At 43.0% G+C, this 19,909-nt stretch overlaps 1 protein-coding gene across 4 annotated transcripts; it reads right to left on the reverse strand.

Moving 5' to 3' along the window:
• Positions 1–1,188: 1,188 nt before the first annotated feature.
• Positions 1,189–19,305, reverse strand: bahd1 (bromo adjacent homology domain containing 1). Of its 4 annotated transcripts, none has more exons than XM_010879477.2 (7): positions 18,879–19,305; positions 6,370–7,977; positions 3,974–4,368; positions 3,591–3,750; positions 3,246–3,325; positions 2,178–2,269; positions 1,189–2,008 (listed from the first exon to the last, which is right to left on the reverse strand). In XM_010879477.2, the coding sequence occupies exons 2-7, from the start codon at positions 7,955–7,957 to the stop codon at positions 1,819–1,821; spliced, it is 2,505 nt and encodes an 834-aa protein (XP_010877779.1). In that variant the 5' UTR covers positions 7,958–7,977; positions 18,879–19,305; the 3' UTR covers positions 1,189–1,818. The 4 variants fall into 4 exon arrangements, with proteins under 4 accessions (XP_010877779.1, XP_010877777.1, XP_010877778.1 ...); XM_010879475.2 differs by having other exon boundaries at positions 3,974–4,371; XM_010879476.4 differs by lacking the exon at positions 18,879–19,305 and adding an exon at positions 11,169–11,723 and having other exon boundaries at positions 3,974–4,371.
• Positions 19,306–19,909: the final 604 nt, after the last annotated feature.

Here is a 19,909-nt window from a genome sequence, read left to right on the forward strand (position 1 = left end):
CATTAGTGTCTTCGCGTGCACCTCTGCCATTACGCATGACTAATCCAATGCTCCAGGAAAGAATGTTATCAAGGAAGCAGGGCTCAGTTAGATCCTTCAATAGCCACTCTGAAGACTTAAAGTGATATCTCAAAAATCACTGCAATGTTTGGAGTTGTTGCAATTTCATTTTAAAGAATGAAAAGTTAGATTTGTTTGTGTGGAATTTAGAAGACACGTTTAAGAAATTAATTATCTCTCAAATTAAATATTTTTGGGCCAGTTTCGGACATAAATTAAGCCAAGTCCTGTGTCCTATCTCAAACAGACCCCTGAACGCTGGATTATTTTACGAAAAACATAAAATAATATGGTGCAAAAAATATAATGTATTCAAAATATTTTACCAGGAAACAAAGAGTTTGTCTTTTAATGTCATGATTTGTCTTGAATAGATAGATGTAGCCCCTAGCAGGAATCTGTGTTGTTATTAGTATTCGTATGGGGGCGCATGTACGATTTGGATAATCATTAACAGCAAGAGAAACTGGTACGCTCAACCTCTGCACACTCACTCAGGGGTTTTCCCATTGCACCTTTAGAATGATCCAAGAAATCAGAATCACTGATGCATTCTGGTCATGTCCTGTTGTGGCACATTAATTAACTTCAAACATATTCAGTTTTGTTGCCTATTAAGATCCTGTTCTTTTGTATTTCGGCGGTGACTTGAGACATAACGAGACACTCCATTTTGAGGTGGACAGAAGATGTTGGCTGAGACATTGCTTTGCTGTACAGCTGGTTCATTGCGGCAAGGAATTCAAATCATGTCTGCGGCATGCAACGATGCCCTGATGACTCACATGTTGCTGTGCACATTGTCTCCGCCCCCTCTAGGGATGGTGGTTGCCTTGCCTTGTCATGCCCCCAGCAACTTTGAAGTATGGGGCCTGCAAGCTCGAATCGTGGTTGTTGGCTGGTAAATGCATTCTCCTCCTAGCACATGGTTGAGCAAGCAAAACAAATGGCTTGGCAAGACGTGCTTAGGAGAGCATGTCTCGATGAGGCAAGGACATTAGCAATAACTGGGAAGAATTCAAAAAGACATTGACAGACTTAGCTTGCAACAGTTTTTTTCTCCTCTCTGAGGAGTTTGTAAAGGATCACATTTGGTCACTGAGCACAAATCTCCTTTTTTAACAAGCCTGCTTAGCAACATTTTATTTTATTTTTGCTTTGTCCCAAGACTGTATCTATGCAGACTAATTCCGTTGTTCTTTTTATCCACACGTTTTGCCTTCGGAAAGTATCCACACCCTTCCACTTTACCCAAATGTTGTTACTGACCATTTAGAGACTTTGTGGGAATTTCAGAAAACATCAAATGTAGTTGAGCAATAACAAGAAAGGATTACAGTGCCCTTCAAATTCATTACCAGGGCTGATAGAGCAGGTGCACTAGCATCCAGCTCGCACTGGAGCATTACATAGGAAGCAATGATATCACATCATCCAAAAAACTAAAACATTGTAGATATTGGTTAAATAAATAAATGTTCATATCTTCGGCTGTGAGAAATGGGGAAAAGGTCGGCGTTAGTCACGATTGTTCTGTGGGTGTTTTGTGCACAAAGGTTAGAATAAAGGTGTCTTAGGAATTTTCTAACTGGCTTCTCTATGAGGCTGCTGGTGTTTTTGGGCTTGGCTTCAGCTAAACTACTCATACTGCCTTTTGGGTACACTGGAAAGCTTGACACGTCGGTTTCAATTCAGCATTTTCAGCTTCCCCTTTTTTCGGTTTAAGAGTCCGTCACACCACCGGCGTCTTTAGAAACGCTACTGGAGGTTCTTCAGGACACGCCCGTAGCGGAAGTCGTAGACGTGGCGACAGACAAAAACCAGGTGGGGCTCGATGTCTGCCGGGACACGCCGGTGGGGAGGGACGGCGTATTCCGGGCAGGGCGGCACCACTCCGGTGGCCCTCCCGGAGAGACCCTCTGCGCGGCACTTCACCAAGGCACAAAATCTGAAAACCAAAACCAACCAAGGACACGTCAAGGACACCATATTAGTCAACAAATACAATACAACAGGTATAATGTAATGAAATCTAATCAACAACTCACAATGTCCTATTAAATGCTGTTTCAAAAAATGATATCGCTTTTATTTTATTTGTATTTTTTTATACGTACCTACAGTACTGTGCCAATGTCAAGACGTAGCACTTGTCTTCAATGCAGGCCACACTGTTCTGGTCCTGATGCCGAGAAGCAAAAATCTCATTCTGGAAATTAAGTTACAAGCGGTGGGTAATGCATACATTTTCATTGGATGGCAGATTTGAAAGGTAAAATCAGATGGATATGGTACAGCGCCAAACAGGTAGGCTTTTACAAATAAATATTTAATTTAGTTGTAAATGTAGAAAACGCATAGTTAAAAAGTTTTGCATACTCAATTAGCCTAGTGTTAGCTAGCTAGCTCAATCTCTCGGGTCAAGTCAAGATAGCGACAATGTAGATTCTAAATAAAAAGTAATAATTCAATTGACAAGATGAGTCTCTCCTGGTCTGCTCATCAGTCACACCAAAAGGCTCTCTGCGGAAAAAAACATTTATAATTTTTTTATTATTATTTGGATGTGTCCATGGTAGCTTTGTAGAAAGTGTACTATGACTTTAATTAACATTGTGAAGAAAAATAAAAAAATTAACCATTCTAATGTTAAGAGTCATTCTGGTGTTTAACATTGAAAATACTTTTTTCATGTGCACACAAATGCATCTGAAACCAAACAATAACAGGAAATAAACTAAATGCTGCTGTCTAATCGTAGCTGGTTATCCTGACAGGGACTTTGGTAAGTAGGGGCAGTAATGTGGTATAGGTCTGCCCCAAACCCAGGCACACTACTGCAAAGCAATTCACAACGAGAATGAAACTCTGGGTTTTAATTGGTCAATGGTCAGGTAGTGCCTCCCTGTTTCAAAACTCTTTTCTTCCCACCGAACAGGACCCGACACTCTCTCGCAGAACATTGTGCTTAGGGTTTCTGTTTATTATTCTTAGCCTGGGTGAACAAAGTCTGTTTGTTCCTGGGGGATATTGACAACAGGAAGCCCATACCGCCTATTTCTCAGAGAAATACATAATAAAACGGAAGCAATGTGTTTGCCATCGCTATTCCCAGGGAGAACCAGGCTGGGCAAACACTGTGATTGGAAGGCACACAGCATGAACTGTGTTTTCTGTGAACTCACCTCAGAGTGTGTGTAGGGATTACGTCCTCCCTGCGTGTGTTCTGGGCGGTAGTACCAAAACAAGCTCATCATCATTTCTCCTGAGAAGAAAGAGGGAGTGCTGTGTTCAGAGTGATACCAGAAAAATCCCAACTAAAGCCGCACTGAATTAAATGGTGTATTTGGAACTGATCGGAAAAGGATTCCATCTATAATAACAAAAAAAAATTGTTTGGCAACAAAGAAAGGTTTAGCCCAACCAAGTCTTTTAAAACCAAAACTATTTGAACCTGTAGGTTATTTGGCTTTAAAAATGTCTACACTGTAGTCCATCTGTGTCCGTTTAGCTCTGTAGCGGCGCTTCACCTGACTCTGAGTCCTGCCACAGGGCTGAGATCTTGGCCACGTAGGGCTGAGACTTCTTCCTGGGGCCTGAGCGCAGCAGGACTGTGTCTCGAACTCCAATCACCTCCCCGTCCCTCTGGACCGCCTCGAAACACGTTCGTAGCACTGCCGTCTCCTCCCCCTTAAAACATTTTCAACATATATTTGCCAGTTAACAGCTCAGTTATTAGCACGGGCCAAGCACATTAGGTTTTTCACAGTCATTAAAGACGCCATAGTGATCCCACCATGCATAGAGGCTAAGATTTCCTTAATTTTAAGAGTGCACATTCAAATATACAGTGGCCTCGGCTAGCTACCAGAGAATGAAGAAACGGTATGCCTTTACAGCGACCAACACGTACCACGGCGAAGACCTCCTTCTTGAAGGGCAGGCCCACGGGCAGCCAGCCATTGGTGGCACGCCGACGGCTGATGCGGTGCTGCTTGGCAGCTCTGCTGGTGGCCCGGCAGGAAGGCCCCAGCTGCTGTCGGTCCTGAATGTGGGGACAGACGGCCGGCGAGCCGCCGGGCACCTCCGACCGCGAGCCGCTGGGCGCCTTGGCACTCTGGGGGCACTCCCGAGCCACGTGCAGCGGGACCTGCGGTTGGCTGGGGTCCGACAGGGGTGTCCGGAGGCGGGGCACCGATTGGGCTGAGGGCGGAGCACTAGGGGAGGCGGGGCAGCCGGAGGGTGGCCGGGGGGCCGCGGAAACCCAGACAGAGCGGGGGCCGCAGTCCTCCCGGGATGAGGAGCAGTCTTCTGTGGGAGGTTGTGGGGCAATAAGTCGCTTACATACACACGTAGAAATACCCTCACAGAAAAACACACACCCACTCATCCTCTCCTTCCCTTCCACGCCCGCCCACTCTGTCTCATCGCCACGGATACAGACAAAGAGTCGCTGAGAGCTGTGGAGATTGGAACACCGCCCGCCCACCCCCTCCGTCCTAATTGGAGCTGTGAGGGCGCAGAACTGTCACACAACGCACACTAGAGTGACAGAAGCGGCCATTTGGACCCCAGACCGGCAGTGCAGCATCAGAGGGCTGTTTACAGTCAATAGAGGCCATTACGAATCCTCAAGTGGAATCCCAAAGCTGGATAGAAAGGAAGCCTGGTTTGCTGACATGATACAGTTTCATGCAAAGTAATATACACTGCTGAATGGGGGGGTCTGAACATTTTCTAATGTTTTTGTGAATAGCATTTAGCTGCCTGTTAAATTAAATGCTGTCTTTAATTTCTAAATGTCACTTGCCACAAAGACTTGGAAAGATTCTCAACAGAGCGCTGGTCTAAGATTCCTTCCAATGTAATCGCCAGTTTTCAGTGCCATTACCCTTTCATAGCAAGGCATACAAAGGCATTTCAAAAATATTACATAAATACCTCTTTCTCTGAGCAATTCTATGATTATAAAATAATATATTCCCTTTTACTTGGCAAACAATGTAGCTAACAATTTTTTTAAAATGTTTTTTGCTAATTTTTAACGAGAGTGCAATCATTTTGGACTTCACTAGATGTGATGGTTGTCTCTGTACACAAGAGGTGGTACAGATGCTTTAATGTTTCTTTAAAGAAAAGTATTTTACCTGAACACTAAATCCAGCCAGTTTTAGAGATTTTACAATAGCAGTCACATAATAACTCTGTCAATTGGATTGCTTGTGGAAAAAGGAAAAGAATAACTGGGGAAAAGGGTCACTTTTAGCGTCACTTCAAAGCAGGCAGCTCAAGAGAGAGAACAGGACACAGCCAAATACCAATTTATCTCAGCTCAAACCACCTCTGAGTGGTCAATTCCAATGATGCGCCATCTTGATCTGTAATCAGTGTCTCAACGAGGTCATAGGCACCGCTATCCGCGGACCAAAGCAAATCCAAACCATCTCCAGACGAGCTAAGAGCAAATTCCCTCAGTGACAGTTCGGCCATGTCATCCAATGCTCCTGAGGCATTGACCAAAGTGTCGGGGCTGTGAGACACCTGGCTGATAGTAACAACATGAGGAAACATGTCAGCCTTCCTGGTGTACAGTACCGTGTTCTGTTAGACAGATTAACAGACCCTGTACAGGGGACCGATGGGAGCAATTGGAATTCAGAGTAACTGGGGTTCAGTTGATCAGAGAGTAGGGCAGGATTAGGACGGCACATACTATTTATCTACAGCACAGATGTCAAACAGTTTCCACAAAGTGTCGAATGCGTGACGGTTTTCAGTCCAACCTTGCAGCTAATTTATTAATTAAGGTCACTAATTAGCTGACCTTACCTCACATGGTTGCCTAGTTCTTAATTACAGACAAATTGAAAGGACAAAAAAAAGCAGACCATTTAATGAGTTTGACACTCCAGATACACAATATACCATCTGTGGTGAGGCATGCAACTAAAGTCTGGATCAAATAAGGCACTACACTGACCAATCTACTGTATATTGAGAGAAGGAAAAACAGTTCAGCTCAGGACTGTGTAATGTAAACCCTACCAGGCTTTTACAACACAACTGAAACCTCCTCGAAAACTACCTTCCCTCTGGAATTTTTTGATTCTTTGTAACATTACTCTGGAACTGCTGTTCTTAAATGGAGAACTCAAAGGTCAAAACAGTACTATTCTCAGACGAGTCTTGCTTGTATAACTGATCAACTAAAAAGGTCACAGAGCCACCTCAAACAAGCAGCTAACTCAGCAATCAACATGATCCGTTCAAATCGTCATTCCCAACATACACCTGTAAGGATCCTTTTACCTGTCCAGATGCTTTGGCTGCGGCCGGATACGCCTGTGTCAAAACAGCACCTCCTGCTGGTTATGTTGGACGCCGCTCTGTAGGCATAGCCACTGATTTGGCAGGGTTCTTCATAGCAGTAGACCGGGTGAGCTATTTCTGAGGGCTGGGAGCCTGCTGGGGACAGCAGCTTGGAGCTCTGGACCTTACCGGGCCACAATGCGATGGGGGCCACTTTAGAGGGCAAAAAGGGTATCTGGTCAGAGCTTGCGGAGGTCATGGGTAGGGGGGAGTCTTCGTAGTGAGCAAAGGGCACGTAGCAGCCGGGGAAACACGAGTAAGGGCGGGGGCCCACAGCTAGGGCGTGTGGGTGGACAAGGGAATGGGGACTCGGGGCCGTGCTCTTGGGGAGTGAACGCGCCTCAGATTTGCTGTCGCCAAAGCCTTCCTGGTCCAGGAACAGAGCCATGCGGTGGCAGAACTCCGCCAACCTCGCCTTGGAACAGCAGTAGGAAGGAGTCCCAGGGGTCTCACTGTGCTCCTCGTTCACATACTTCATCGGGTAGCCCAGCAGGGATTGAGACTGGAAGCCAGATTTTACTGAGCCGTGCGGTCCCTCAGCAGTTCCTGCCAATCCGGGTTCCGGGCAACACAAATAATTTCTACGGATATGACGGCATCCCCGAAGGAACTGGAGTCCACGGCAACCCTCTTTCTTTAGCTTGGGGCGGGGTGACTGTTTGGTCCTTGGTTGGTTGGGGCTGGTCTTGGCCACTCTGTGTCTGACTTTGAAGGAAGAGCTGGTGATCTTGAGCATAGCAGCAGCGTTTAGGCCGGCCTGGCGCCGAGGAGTGGGACTGTACAGAGCCAGCAGATCCACGTCCTCCGTTTTGTCAGTCTTTTGGGATTTTCTGGAATTTCCCGTTGCACAAATGTCAGCTTTTGCCACCTTAGGACCCCTCGTGTCCCCTTGGGACACCTCGTGTCCCAAAGTAGTTGCACCATTTGCCAGGGTCCCATTGATCTGTAGAGTCTTTGTGAGTCTGGAACCCTGCAGATTTTCTCTGTACATGAGCAGACTGTTCACGGCCTCTGCATTGAGGGAGGCCAGCCTCCGTTTGCGAGGCTCCACAACTGGTAACATGGGCACTTTTGACTGTTTCTCTGATTCCAGAGCTTGTGAATAGGCTTTGCAAACCTTCTGTTGAATCCTGCAGGGCATGGTCTTCTCAGGCAACAGGTTATGCCCCTCTTCTTTAATGATCCCTTTTGGACTCTTCAAGACGCTAACGCGTTCCTCACCCCCGCTCTCCTCCAGACGAGTGAGGAGAACGCGGCAGGTGATGGTGTCCCTCAGTGTCCTGCCCCTGAGAGGGTATAGCTTCCGTTCTTTCTTCACCTCCCCCACCTCCTTCTCAGGCACTCTCAGATCATTGCTACCCTTCCGTTTGCCCAGCCCGACCTTCTTGGGCCTGCCTCTTTTTGGTTTTGAAAAACCGGGACGGGCTCCCCCCGCCGAGGTCTCAGCTTGCGACAGCCCCCCCACCCGCTCCCAGCTGAGACTGGGCCGGTATCGACTCAGAGAGTTCTTCTGGCGTGCGTGGGTCATCACCTCCCTTCATACAGCTCCTGGAGGAGGAGACAAAGGTGTCACTGAACAGGGAGTTTAATTTGGAAAGAAACGTAGCGCAGACACACTACTGGATAAACAGCCATTAAGAAAGTCAGACACAATACCGGTTTTATTGTAGACATAAAATACCCTAGAACCATAATGGAGGAATTCCCCCTCAGATAAACATACACACACACACACACACACTGGATTTCATACACACACAAACATACACACACACACACACACACACACAGTCAATTTTCCAGGAAAGCACACTCTTGACCTATCCCCGCTGTGCAGTTACAATCATGCTTAAGTGATTCATCAATCAAGCTTTGTACAATCAGATCGGTGCGTGCAACCACTTCAACACACCATTACCCTCATGAGTGAACACACCCGGACCGTGTTTTCAACGGAACACGCTTAAAACATGCTTATTACGGCCTCTCAGGAGGGGCGAACATTTGACATCCCAGTACTTTTCTGGCACAGAACATCAGAGTAAACTGGTGCCATTCAAGCATTTGTGTTCTCTGGGAAACACAACGAGAGACTTGTCATTCACACCCTGGAGATGCACATCTAAGCCTAAGACTCCCTGAAGTGATTATCCATTGCTGTACAATTGGGATTGATGTATTGCTACAACTAATGCAATGAACGAAAGACCTAAATGCTAATATGAACCATTATCTGCTTGAAAAGGTTTACTTATGGGACAAACCTAAATATTTAACTTCTGAAGCTTGGCTTGGAATTACTTGCTTTCTTCTTCTTCTAAACCTCATTTACAGTGCAGCTTCTTCTGTGTCATAGCATTTTGATAAGGAAGGAGATCTGGCCTTTGACTCTGCCATTCCATGACCCTCCATATCTTCTTTCTGTTCTGTTGCAGCTTTGTTTGTGTTTTGGATCTTTGCCATGTTGCAAGAGTCACATTCGGTTCAGCTTCGGCCTTTTGACAGATGGGCTCACATTCTCCTCAGGAACTCTCTAGTACAAAATGGAATTCATGGTTTAATCAATGATGGCATGATGGCCAGGTCCTGAGGCAGCAAAGCAGCCCCAGACCATGATACCACAGCCTCCCTGCTTTAAAGTTGGTATGAGGTGCTTCTGTTCAATGCAGTGTTTTTTTCTTCTACACCTAGTCTGGCACTGCAGGCAAAGAACTCAACCTGACTGGAAAACATCTGTCTGGCAAACATCAACCATGTCTTGATATTCTTTTTTGAGACTGAATGCTTCTTCCCATCTGACCTCCCATGTAGGTCAAGTTTTCTATTTTCATTATGACAGCTGACTCACTTCAACACTGACATCATACCTAAGGGTTTTTAGAGACTTCCTTGAGCATCTTTCAGTCAGCTCTTGGATGTCATTTGTAGATATATCATCCCAATATTCTGGAATTTTCTCAGTTGGACAATGGATTGATGTACTTCAAATTGCATGGAAATGGCTTTGTAAGACACGTGTGCATCAATAAATCTTTCTTCTGAGGAGCATAGATAGGGCCTTTCGATTTTGGCAAGATGAGTTACCACACACCCATACGGTTAAGATCAAACAAGCCCAATTTTCTAATCTTTATGGAAGGCTGGACCGTCTAAAATTATTATCTACTGATTTCCAAATATTGTGCACCTGTTTCGGTGCACCCGATTATAATTTCAACCAATTTATCTGATAAAGAATGGGCGTACTAACTATTTTTGCAAAATAAAATTGCATTTCAATTCATTTTAATTACATAGATATTTCAAAAGTGTAAGTGATTTGTTAAATTGTGTTACTATTATCAGTAAATGTGGTTAGAATTCAGCTCAGTCATTGATGCGTACAAATATGTATAAAAATACTAAATACTTTCAATTACAATTGACAAAGAATACACAGGCCAGAACAAAAAGTATATGTCTTGAGCTGTGTATTTGAAAATATGGATGCAAATAAATTTGAACAGATGCCAGCTGTGTTATGGATAATGTTGTTTTCACAGCTTATGAAGATGTATTTTACACATCATCAATAGAATAACCCAAAGAGCACTGACCAAAATGTTATATTCCTAAAACATACCAACTCTCTTCAATATCTAGTTATTTTAGATCTAGTTATTTTACATTTGTCTGACAAACAGTGTTTTAAATTGCATCCACGCAATAAGGGTTGGTTTACCTGAATCCCACAACTTGGAGGGACATTACCTCCAGTGAACCATGAAATGCCATACATGAGAAAGACAAACTTAATTTACCTATAATGATGGAACAGATGGAGACCCACATTAAGCTTCTGTCTTTGGATATCAAATCAAGTTGCTTAGTTAGGATCAGACACAGGGTATTGATCTTGAGTAACTAAAATAATGTTCTCCACGTTTTTTTGTACTGAATAAAGATCAGCATCTAGACAATATACATTAAGAAAAAAATCCGCTCATCTCTAAGGATAGGCCTCTTGACTGACGTATCATATATTTTTTAACTTTCAAACACACAAAAAGTTGGTATATGCACAGTTTGGGCATTCCGGGAGTGATCAATACATTATAAAAGACTTGTGATATATAGCCAACCGCTGTAAAAAGAATAGTATAACAATCTAAACGGCATCATATTCTAAGACCCAAAACCTTCCCTATGCACTTAAATAATAATGGGCGCGAGAAGCAGAATATGGATATCAGGAAACCGACCTTGCGCCCGGGTGCATTTCTCAGGGCGTATCACAGGATCCAGATTCGCTCTCATATCATCATCACAGTCCGGGTTTACTAGATACATATACCACCATGAGCACGAGGCTGAGCACACAAGATCGGAAGCTCACCCATTATGATTAACTAATGACTCATTTACGTTTTCAGTATTTAGATGAGCGAATAGATCCATAATCGCATATTTAATATCATAGGCATTTCATTATGGTCTGCCTATGAACCCAAACTGTGAGACTGTGATAATGCATTGCCAAAATCTGTTCTAAATTATAGTTTTTTTTCCATCGACAAAGGCTATTCTAACAGAATGACAAGCTTTGGTATAATATCAGAAGTAACGGCTCAGATGGGTACAGGCAAGACATAACCATGGTCACTAACTGCGAACCTAATAAAGCGGTTATAAGCATGTTATTACAACGTTTATCAAGCTTACATTAAATGTGATGTAGGCTCCGCGCTATATAATTTTACCTTAGTTCGCGATAGATGGTCGACTTGAGTCCACTTTAATTCTGGTTACACCTTGAATAAATGATGCCCAGTGTCGACATTTGATTGAGAAATAACGCGAGCGCCCAATAGAGCTGAGGCATGGTAAAACGGTGACCTACTTCCGAAGTGGCATGCTGAAGATAATATATATGCGGCGCATTCGCGAGACTGCTGTTGCGCTGGGACAAGCAAAATCTTTCCAAAAACACCGATATTCACAAAGATTGATTATTTTCTAATTATATCGACATTGTAATTAACATTAATCCATGGCCATATTCCTCTGTTCTACCTCGAACGGTAAGGTTTAACCCGAGCATCAAACTTGCTACATGAATCAAACCTACTCCAAGAGACCACCCGGCAGCGGACAATAAATCGATATCAAGCCGAAACTTTCTTGTAAAGTGGACAATTAAGATCCTTCCTGAATCAACGCCAATCTTAACACGTTTAAACGACAACTATGATATTGGTGCGCTTTGAACGGTCGTCCGATTAAATTATATTACCTACCTGGATATTACCAATTCATTTCAAATTAAGCCTAATCATTAAACTAATATTACATCCGTATATACATTTATTTAGGTGGTCCACTTGTCTAAACCTTTGCCTCCTTGTACAGGTTATGTCCTGCCATGGGATCGACTGCGTCTCACTCCTGTACAATGTCTTTACAACGTTTTAGGGCCGATGCAATATAAATGTTTTTTATATATTTTGTTTAATGAATCCATTTCTTAAGCTAGGAATGCTTGGAATAACATTTTGAGCATCAGGATTTACCAAAACCGTAAAATCTCTCTCTCAAACTACATTTGGGAGTAGGCTACACAATCAATAACGCATATGGATAAAATAACACAAATTGTGTGGAAAGGTATCATAGAAAACAATGGGCCAAACGTCACATCTCTGTGATAAATTGTAGAAATGATAGGCCCGTTTGAGTTTTTAAGAGCTCCAGAATGGCCACAATAAGGCTGAATGAACCAGAGAAAGAAAATGATAGGCCTAACAGGAAATTGCACCCCAATAACTGTGGTAAAATGGTATGAAGTAGTCTTGTACCCATTTTTGGATAGACCATAAAAAAGTATTTTTAAATGCGTGTCTTAGTCATTATAACAAGTACCCAAAGTTCATGTGGCAATAAAAATTAGCGCTACTAACGCTTGTCTAGCACAGCGTCAGCTAGGCTGAACTGACCACGGATCCGACCGGCTACCCACCGCACGTACAGGCCCCATTCCGGTTGAACTCATCATCCTTGGCAAAACCAGAGGACATAAAACAATATAACGGTAAGATAGATATTGATTTTGAAAGCCGATAATGTGGTCATCTTTTAGGATACGACACTCAGGTACAAAACAGTGACACTGAGGTAAAACAATTGACCCACCTCAGTGTAATGTTAACAGAGCATTGGACGTATTCATTTATTCATAAAAGCCTTTTACATTTTATTTAGCTCACGTCATGCTGATTTAGCTTTTTGCAACCCAGGGAGAAATGCGTAAGGACTAGACCTACACGCCAGAGCCAATAAATTGCTCCAACAGCATTTCCGTGGTTATTGGAATGACCACACTTACACCAACGATTCCACATGAAAAGTCCTATTATCCTGGTAAAATATATTGAAAACCATAAGGAAGTGAAATGTCAACACTTGCAGAGAGGGAGGAAATGGTTTGATGATGGCGTAATAATTGGTCTGAGACCCAATTTTATGGTTATTTTATTATCGTGTTACCATAATGCCAGAGTCAAACATACCCCAACTAAATCATAATTGGCCTCATCAAAATTAACTTAACTGTATAATTAACTGTTGTAAATGGCCTAATGTCTGATTTAATGGATCATGAAAATGGTGGGAAGCCCCTAAGTAGTCAGACTGGTGAGATCATGACCCCCTACACTGAATCAGCACCTAAATTGCATTCCGAGCACTTGCTCTTTACTTAGCAAGAAATTTAGTAAGACCAAGCTCGTTCTTTCGGGCACCAACTAGAAACCATGTCTTTGTGCAGTGCTTTTGAATTACAGCTGAGATTCATTCTAACCGGAGTATAAACGAGGCAATATCACGCACCAATTCACTTAATGTGATAAAGTTCCCTTTTCCTGTTGGACCTTTACTTAGCAAATTTTATGGAACAGAAAGTATCAGGACATACTGACATAAAGTCCAAACGAAGCACTTGGTGGTTTAGTATTTGGTCGCTTAAACTTTGCCAGCAATAATGGCCTGAAGCCTGTGATCCATTGACCCAGTTTGGATCTTCTGGCGTTTGTCATGTGCCTCGTTTGAGCACCGACACCTGCTGGTCATAGTTGCCCCGACACCCGTGTTCCTGATCCCCATACCTATTTAAGTACCTTCTTTCCGAGTGTATGTTGTTTGCCTTTGTGTTTGCTTATTGTTCCCATGTAAAGTTGTTTCTGTCTTTGTGTCTTGGTTTCAGTTACTTTTATATCTTAGTTACGTATTAAAAGTCTTCCTCCAGGCTCCTTTGTCCTGCCTTGTAGTTACCACATTTACAGTGATGCTCCACCTGGCTTGTGCTGCAGTCGTCTTCAGATGCCTTTTTTTTGTTTAGACTAAAAATTTAGACTTAAGGCATGTTGAAGTGTATTTAAATCTGGACACTGACATGGCCAGTCAAGAACTTTCCACATTTTGGCCATGAAAAAAAACAACCCAGCTGCGAGCTGTTACATCATCAATGAAGACAAGTGAGAAGGTTCCACTGGCATCCATGCATGGAGGGGGAGTTATTCTAGACACCTTGGACAGCTCTCTCAAGCATGCACAATGGATGTGACGGAAAACATTTGACTAACCAGAAACACCTGTCAAGCCAATTGTCTCAATACTTTTTGGTGCCCTGAAAATGTAATACTTCAGTATGTCTAAAAGCTAAAAAAACTGAAAAATACTTACTGTCCCAATACTTACAGAGGGAACTCTGTAATACTATTAATATATTTGTATGTGGGTGTGGAAAGCTTAAATTGCTTACCGTAAAAATCAAGAAACGTCAAACCCATGCTATGAAAACCAACAGGCAGAGAATGTGAATATTCATTGTATATGTTTGTTCACAGATTTATAGATAACATTTCAGAACTTCTGATCCAACAGGAAACGACACACAAAGTCAGTTGCTCAGCTGCTGCTACCGCTAATTTCCAAGGAACAGTGGGATAGACGCCAAAATGCCTGAGTTAGTGAGCGAGAATGGAGGGAGGGCTGGGCTGTCAAGGAGAGATAGCTGAGAGAAGGATGAGCTGACAGGCTGAGAGAGCTGAGAGAGCTGAACTAAGGGCTGAAAGAGAGAAAGATGAGAGAGAATGAGCTGAGACAGAGCTGGGAGAGGGCTGAGCTGGTGGAGAGAGACCAGAGAGACAGAGAGAGAGAGCTGAAAAAAAAAGAGAGAGAGCTGAAAAAGGGAGAGAGCTGAGACACAGAAAGAGAGATGGAAAAACAGAAAGAGCTGAGAGAGCTGGGAGACAGCAGAGACAGAGAGTGAGTGCTGAGACAGAGAGAGAGAGAGAGAGAGAGAGAGAAGGAGCTGAGACACAGAGAATGAGCTGAGACAAAGAGAGAGACCACTGCGAGAGAGAGAACAGAGAGAGACCTGAGAGAGAGAGCTGAGAGGAAGACAATGATTATTTTTGCAGTGAGCACTTTAGATCTCATTCAGTTGCACTGTTATACATCAATAAAAATAAAAAAAATCCACGCACAGCCTGGACTTTCGTTGACAGATTTGGTACACCAGTAAAAAGGTCGGCATGTCTCTCAAAGAACATTAGGAACAATGGTCTTCTGATACAGCGGGACTGGGAGGGCCCGTATTTTGGAAGTGGAAAGTGCCGATTTCAGTCATGCTTTTTAAGCATCTGTTAACATTGAAGGACATTTTATGCCATGTGCATGGTGCTTGTCAGTGGAGGTTAAAGACAAGCCTGTCACCCTGAGGGGTTTTGTCCGCCTCCTAAATCAGGATTTACAGTACTTCACAGTGTAAACACTTGAGTGTGAAAACAGAGAAGCTAGGGAGCCCAGCGTCTAATCTTCAAATCCACGGCAGCTGTGGATCCACCAACAGCTGATGTAGGTTGGTTTGGTTTCAGTGACCGTTTCCCCCCCTTCCTAGAAACAGACCAGTAAATTTCACAGCTGCGGCTTTGGCGCGATTCCGGGTAGTGGCTGACGATTGCAGCGTGGCCATATGAAACAAGTTATCCTCAACGTTAGAGTTCAGTTCAAGAACTGACAAGTATACATTTGATTTATTAAATATTCCACTGTAGACATACCTGCATTCAGATATGACTATGAGTCACATCAATAGTTTCAACTGTGTTGTCCCAACAGAGTGGGTAGTGGACGAAGATAAGGCTTAACAGCAAGGTAACTTCAACTGCAGCATGACACTGGGGTTTGTTCACTAATTGTGTGCACTAATTTTTTCCCCTCATATTCAGAGAGCAGTATATTTTGGTCCTGTGTAGCTTAGCCTGTAGAGCGTGGCGCTTGAAACACCACTACTGTAACAGTGTCTGCTAGAAAGTAAATACATTACAAAGATAATCGGCTGGTTGTAAATGTGTTGTTGAATAGCAGGAGTTCTCTTGTTTTGCCATTTCAATGTCTTTTCTACTGGCAGTACAGCCTCCCAAGACATGATTCAGGAACATGTCTAATTAAGTCTCATTGTTTTCCTCATTGTTTCGCCTTCCGCATCCGTTCTAAAGCCGTCAGAATGACTGGATGCTTAATAACCGAGTGATCTACATTAGCGCCATGTAATGTCATGCTGACTAAAATGCCCCTTTACAATTTCTTTCTGCCCGTTTCACAATTCTAAACCATTTCTCTCCCCATACAATTTCATGGTATCCAACTGGTGATTATGACCTTGCTTTCATTATGACAGGCTTGGAGGAAAATCGCTCTCCGGCCAACAACTGCCACTTAGGTTTCAGGTGCCTGACCCGTCACAAGGAGTCACTAGAGTGTGATGAGGCCCGGCCTGCCACTCTGTACCATGCTGAGCCAAGTCCTCCGGAACAAGTATGAGGCTCTACATATTAATTTCCCCACATGTATTATAAGACCTGAAAAGAATGCCTTAGGGATTCGTATTTCTTCAAACTTTCTGAAGATGCAAAGAAAATGCCTGTCTGTGTGTGTGTGCGGTCTATCAGTTTGTGTAGTCGTTAGTGATCATGCTAATGAAAACAGTCTTCTGGTAGATAAAGACTTTCCCAAAAAGTCTTGATTAAACATTAACTACAAAGTAGTATATGCTTACCTGCCAGAATGGTATCAGGAATATTTTCATCAATACATTTAACATTTGAGAAATTTAGCAGATGCTCTTATCCAGAGAGACTTACATATATTATTGATTGAGTACATTTAGTATATTTAATTCACCAGTCACGTGGACTGAGAACAGATTCTCCTTTACTACGTTGACCTGGGGAACAGTTACAGGTGAAGGAGAGGGGATGAATGAGACAACTGGATGTTGAGGATGTTTAGATAGCCTTGTTGGTATGAAGGCCAGATTGTACATTTGGCCATGACACTGGGGTTAATACCCCCACTCTTATGATCAAGCCCATGGGATCTATAGTGACCACAGAAAGTTATGGCACACATATAACATCCAACTCTAAAGACTTCAGCCTTAGCAGGGCAATGTCCCCTTCACTGCCCTGGGCCACTGGGATTTGACATTTAGACCAAAGGGAAGAGTGCCCCCTGCTGGCCCTTCAAAACAACAACCAGGCAAGAACCTGCTCAACTTAAGAGGCAAGTCATCTGTGTGTGACATACTGTTGGCAATGGGTATTTGTTGTGCATACATCAAGTGCCCTACAAGACCGCCACTTAACAAAACTCTTGCTAGGCACACACTTGAAATAAAGTGTAACTAAACTAGCTGGACCTCATGACAACGTGGCTTGTTGTAGGCTAAAGGGCTCTGCAATACAAACAATCCATACAATCCAACCTCTGTTTCAATTTTTGAAAGAAATTATATCTTGATGTCTGCATATTAGTATTTTAATGCACCTGCATATGTAGGTTTCACTTCCCTGCTGTATTTGAATGACATCCTTTGATGCAGCTTCTACCTAGAAATGAACCAGATTATTATTTTTTAACATTCTGCAACACAGTAAAAATGAGTGTCCATAGCTTTACTTCAGAATAAACTGGAGCTCCAGAGGACCAGGGAAGGCCTTGACACACCATTGCATCTATCGGATATCGATGAAAGAGTAGGAACAATGTGTGGAGGATGATAACACGATTTTGCCAAGTGGATTTAAAATAAACATTTATCTTTACTGATAAAGAAAAAAGGGCAGAGGCCAGAAAAACATTGCTTCATTTTCTGGCCCACCGAAATGGGGAAACAATTCAGTATTCAAATGTTCAAAACGTTGCAGATAGAAATGCGTGAAACAGAGCCGTGCAATTACTTAGTGGTACAAGCCGGAGTAGTTGTGAACCCCTTGGAACAGACATGAGCTGAGCGCCGAGTGCAACTAGTCTGCAACCAACTTTACAACAGACTAACAGGGTGGGAGGCAATATTTCCAACACAATAAACAGTCTTTAAAGTCTTCAAGCTTCTCATTAACTGTGCAAAATGCACATGCTGGCTGGAAAGCTAAAGCAGTATTTTCTATAATTAGCCAATTCATTTATAATTAATTAAATACATGTTCAGAATATAATAAATATCCAGAAAAGGCACAATTTATTCAGCCTTTTCTTGAACTGCATATGTCTGTGGATTTCATCAATGAAAAGAGACGAAAGTTACTAAAGCATCATTGAGTTATGCGTGCAAGTGGCAAGCACTCTACTCTCAACCGGACCAGTGAAATCTAGTCCTCACAGACTGCGTATAAAAAGAGAAAGTATAATTATAATATTGTCCAGTGTCTGCTGATACAATGACTCTATACAGTGATCAATTTCATTACATTGTTGCATTACAAGGTTATAATAATTTAGGTATAACAATGTTATAATACACTTCGAAAAGTATCTAATACACGTCACGTCAGTTTAACCTTATGGCGACTGTCGGTTGCCAACGCTTTGAGTTCTAATGGCAAAATACGTTTGTTTGGGAGATAGTGCGGGTGCGGAGTTAGTGACCCATAATATAACGATCTGTCAAGTTGACTCTTATCTGCATCGACACAAAATGAAAGCGGCTCGGTATAAACTGTTCGATCTTCTCCAATAACTGCGATGGGGCTATACATGAATTAATTAGCTTTAACTGGACTTTCAGGTTTCGGTTCTTGCCAGACACTCGAGCTCGAGTCGTAGTAACTCCGCGTGAGCACTGCGCCTGAAGTATTAAAAACAAGCCAACCAGTAACCTGTAAAATAATTCAGGGATAAAAAGAAGCCCAATTCAAAAGCCCGATTAATCAATAACTGGTCAGGTGTATGCGACTCCGCTTGTAGATGTGAAACAAACACGTAGGCTAATTTACACAGTCGTAAAATGATCTAGTTTTATCCAGTTGTAGAACCAGAAAACTGCGAAGTGGCGACGGACCTCGACTTCAGTTACACTGTCACTGACTTAGCCCATATCAAGGAGCGGGATATGAAAGGAGACCACTTACCTGCCGTATGAGACTCACTTCTGACTTTTTTCTTTTTCTTTTTTACATAACAGCATCATCCGCTTTTAATGTTGACGCATCACATGTAGCGAAAACATGGAGTTTCTTAAAGGGCCATGGACATGCAGCCAATACAACTCATCACACCTATAGAGTGCATTTTGACAAAAAACAGAGGTGAATGTATGCAAGGGGAATATTCTCAGGAGATGGCTATTTGCCCCAGCCTTCTAGTGGTCAACCCCCTCGCCGCCAAGTGTTTTGTTAAAATAGGACCGTATTTCCATCAGGAGTGTGTCTTTAGGACCATCAAAAACAACAAATGCATAATCATCAAGGCAGTTGGGTATGCAGTGTATACCCATTCTGGAAGATTATAAACTGGTTGGTTAAAATGCTGATTAGCTAGTTATGCAGCTACCAGGATTTAAACACCTGTCCTCAGCGGAAGCCATTGTAATGTGACATAGACTACTGTTTTAAAACAACATCAATTGTTGATATCAACTACACTCACCTAAAGGATTATTAGGAACACCTGTTCAACTTCTCATTAATGCAATTATCTAATCAACCAATCACATGGCAGTTGCGTCAATGCATTTAGGGGTGTGGTCCTGGTCAAGACAATCTCCTGAACTCCAAACTGAATGTCAGAATGGGAAAGAAAGGTGATTTAAGCAATTTTGAGCGTGGCATGGTTGTTGGTGCCAGACGGGCCGGTCTGAGTATTTCACAATCTGCTCAGTTACTGGGATTTTCACGCACAACCATTTCTAGGGTTTACAAAGAATGGTGTGAAAATGGAAAAACATCCAGTATGCGGCAGTCCTGTGGGCGAAATGGGCCGACTGATTCAAGCTGATAGAAGAGCAACTTTGATTGAAATAACCACTCGTTACAACCGAGGTATGCAGCAAAGCATTTGTGAAGCCACAACACGCACAACCTTGAGGTGGATGGGCTACAGCAGCAGAAGACCCCTCCGGGAACCACTCATCTCCACTACAAATAGGAAAAAGAGGCTACAA

This window comes from Esox lucius, chromosome 15, assembly GCF_011004845.1.
Source record: "Esox lucius isolate fEsoLuc1 chromosome 15, fEsoLuc1.pri, whole genome shotgun sequence".
Classification (NCBI taxonomy): Eukaryota; Metazoa; Chordata; class Actinopteri; order Esociformes; family Esocidae; genus Esox; species Esox lucius.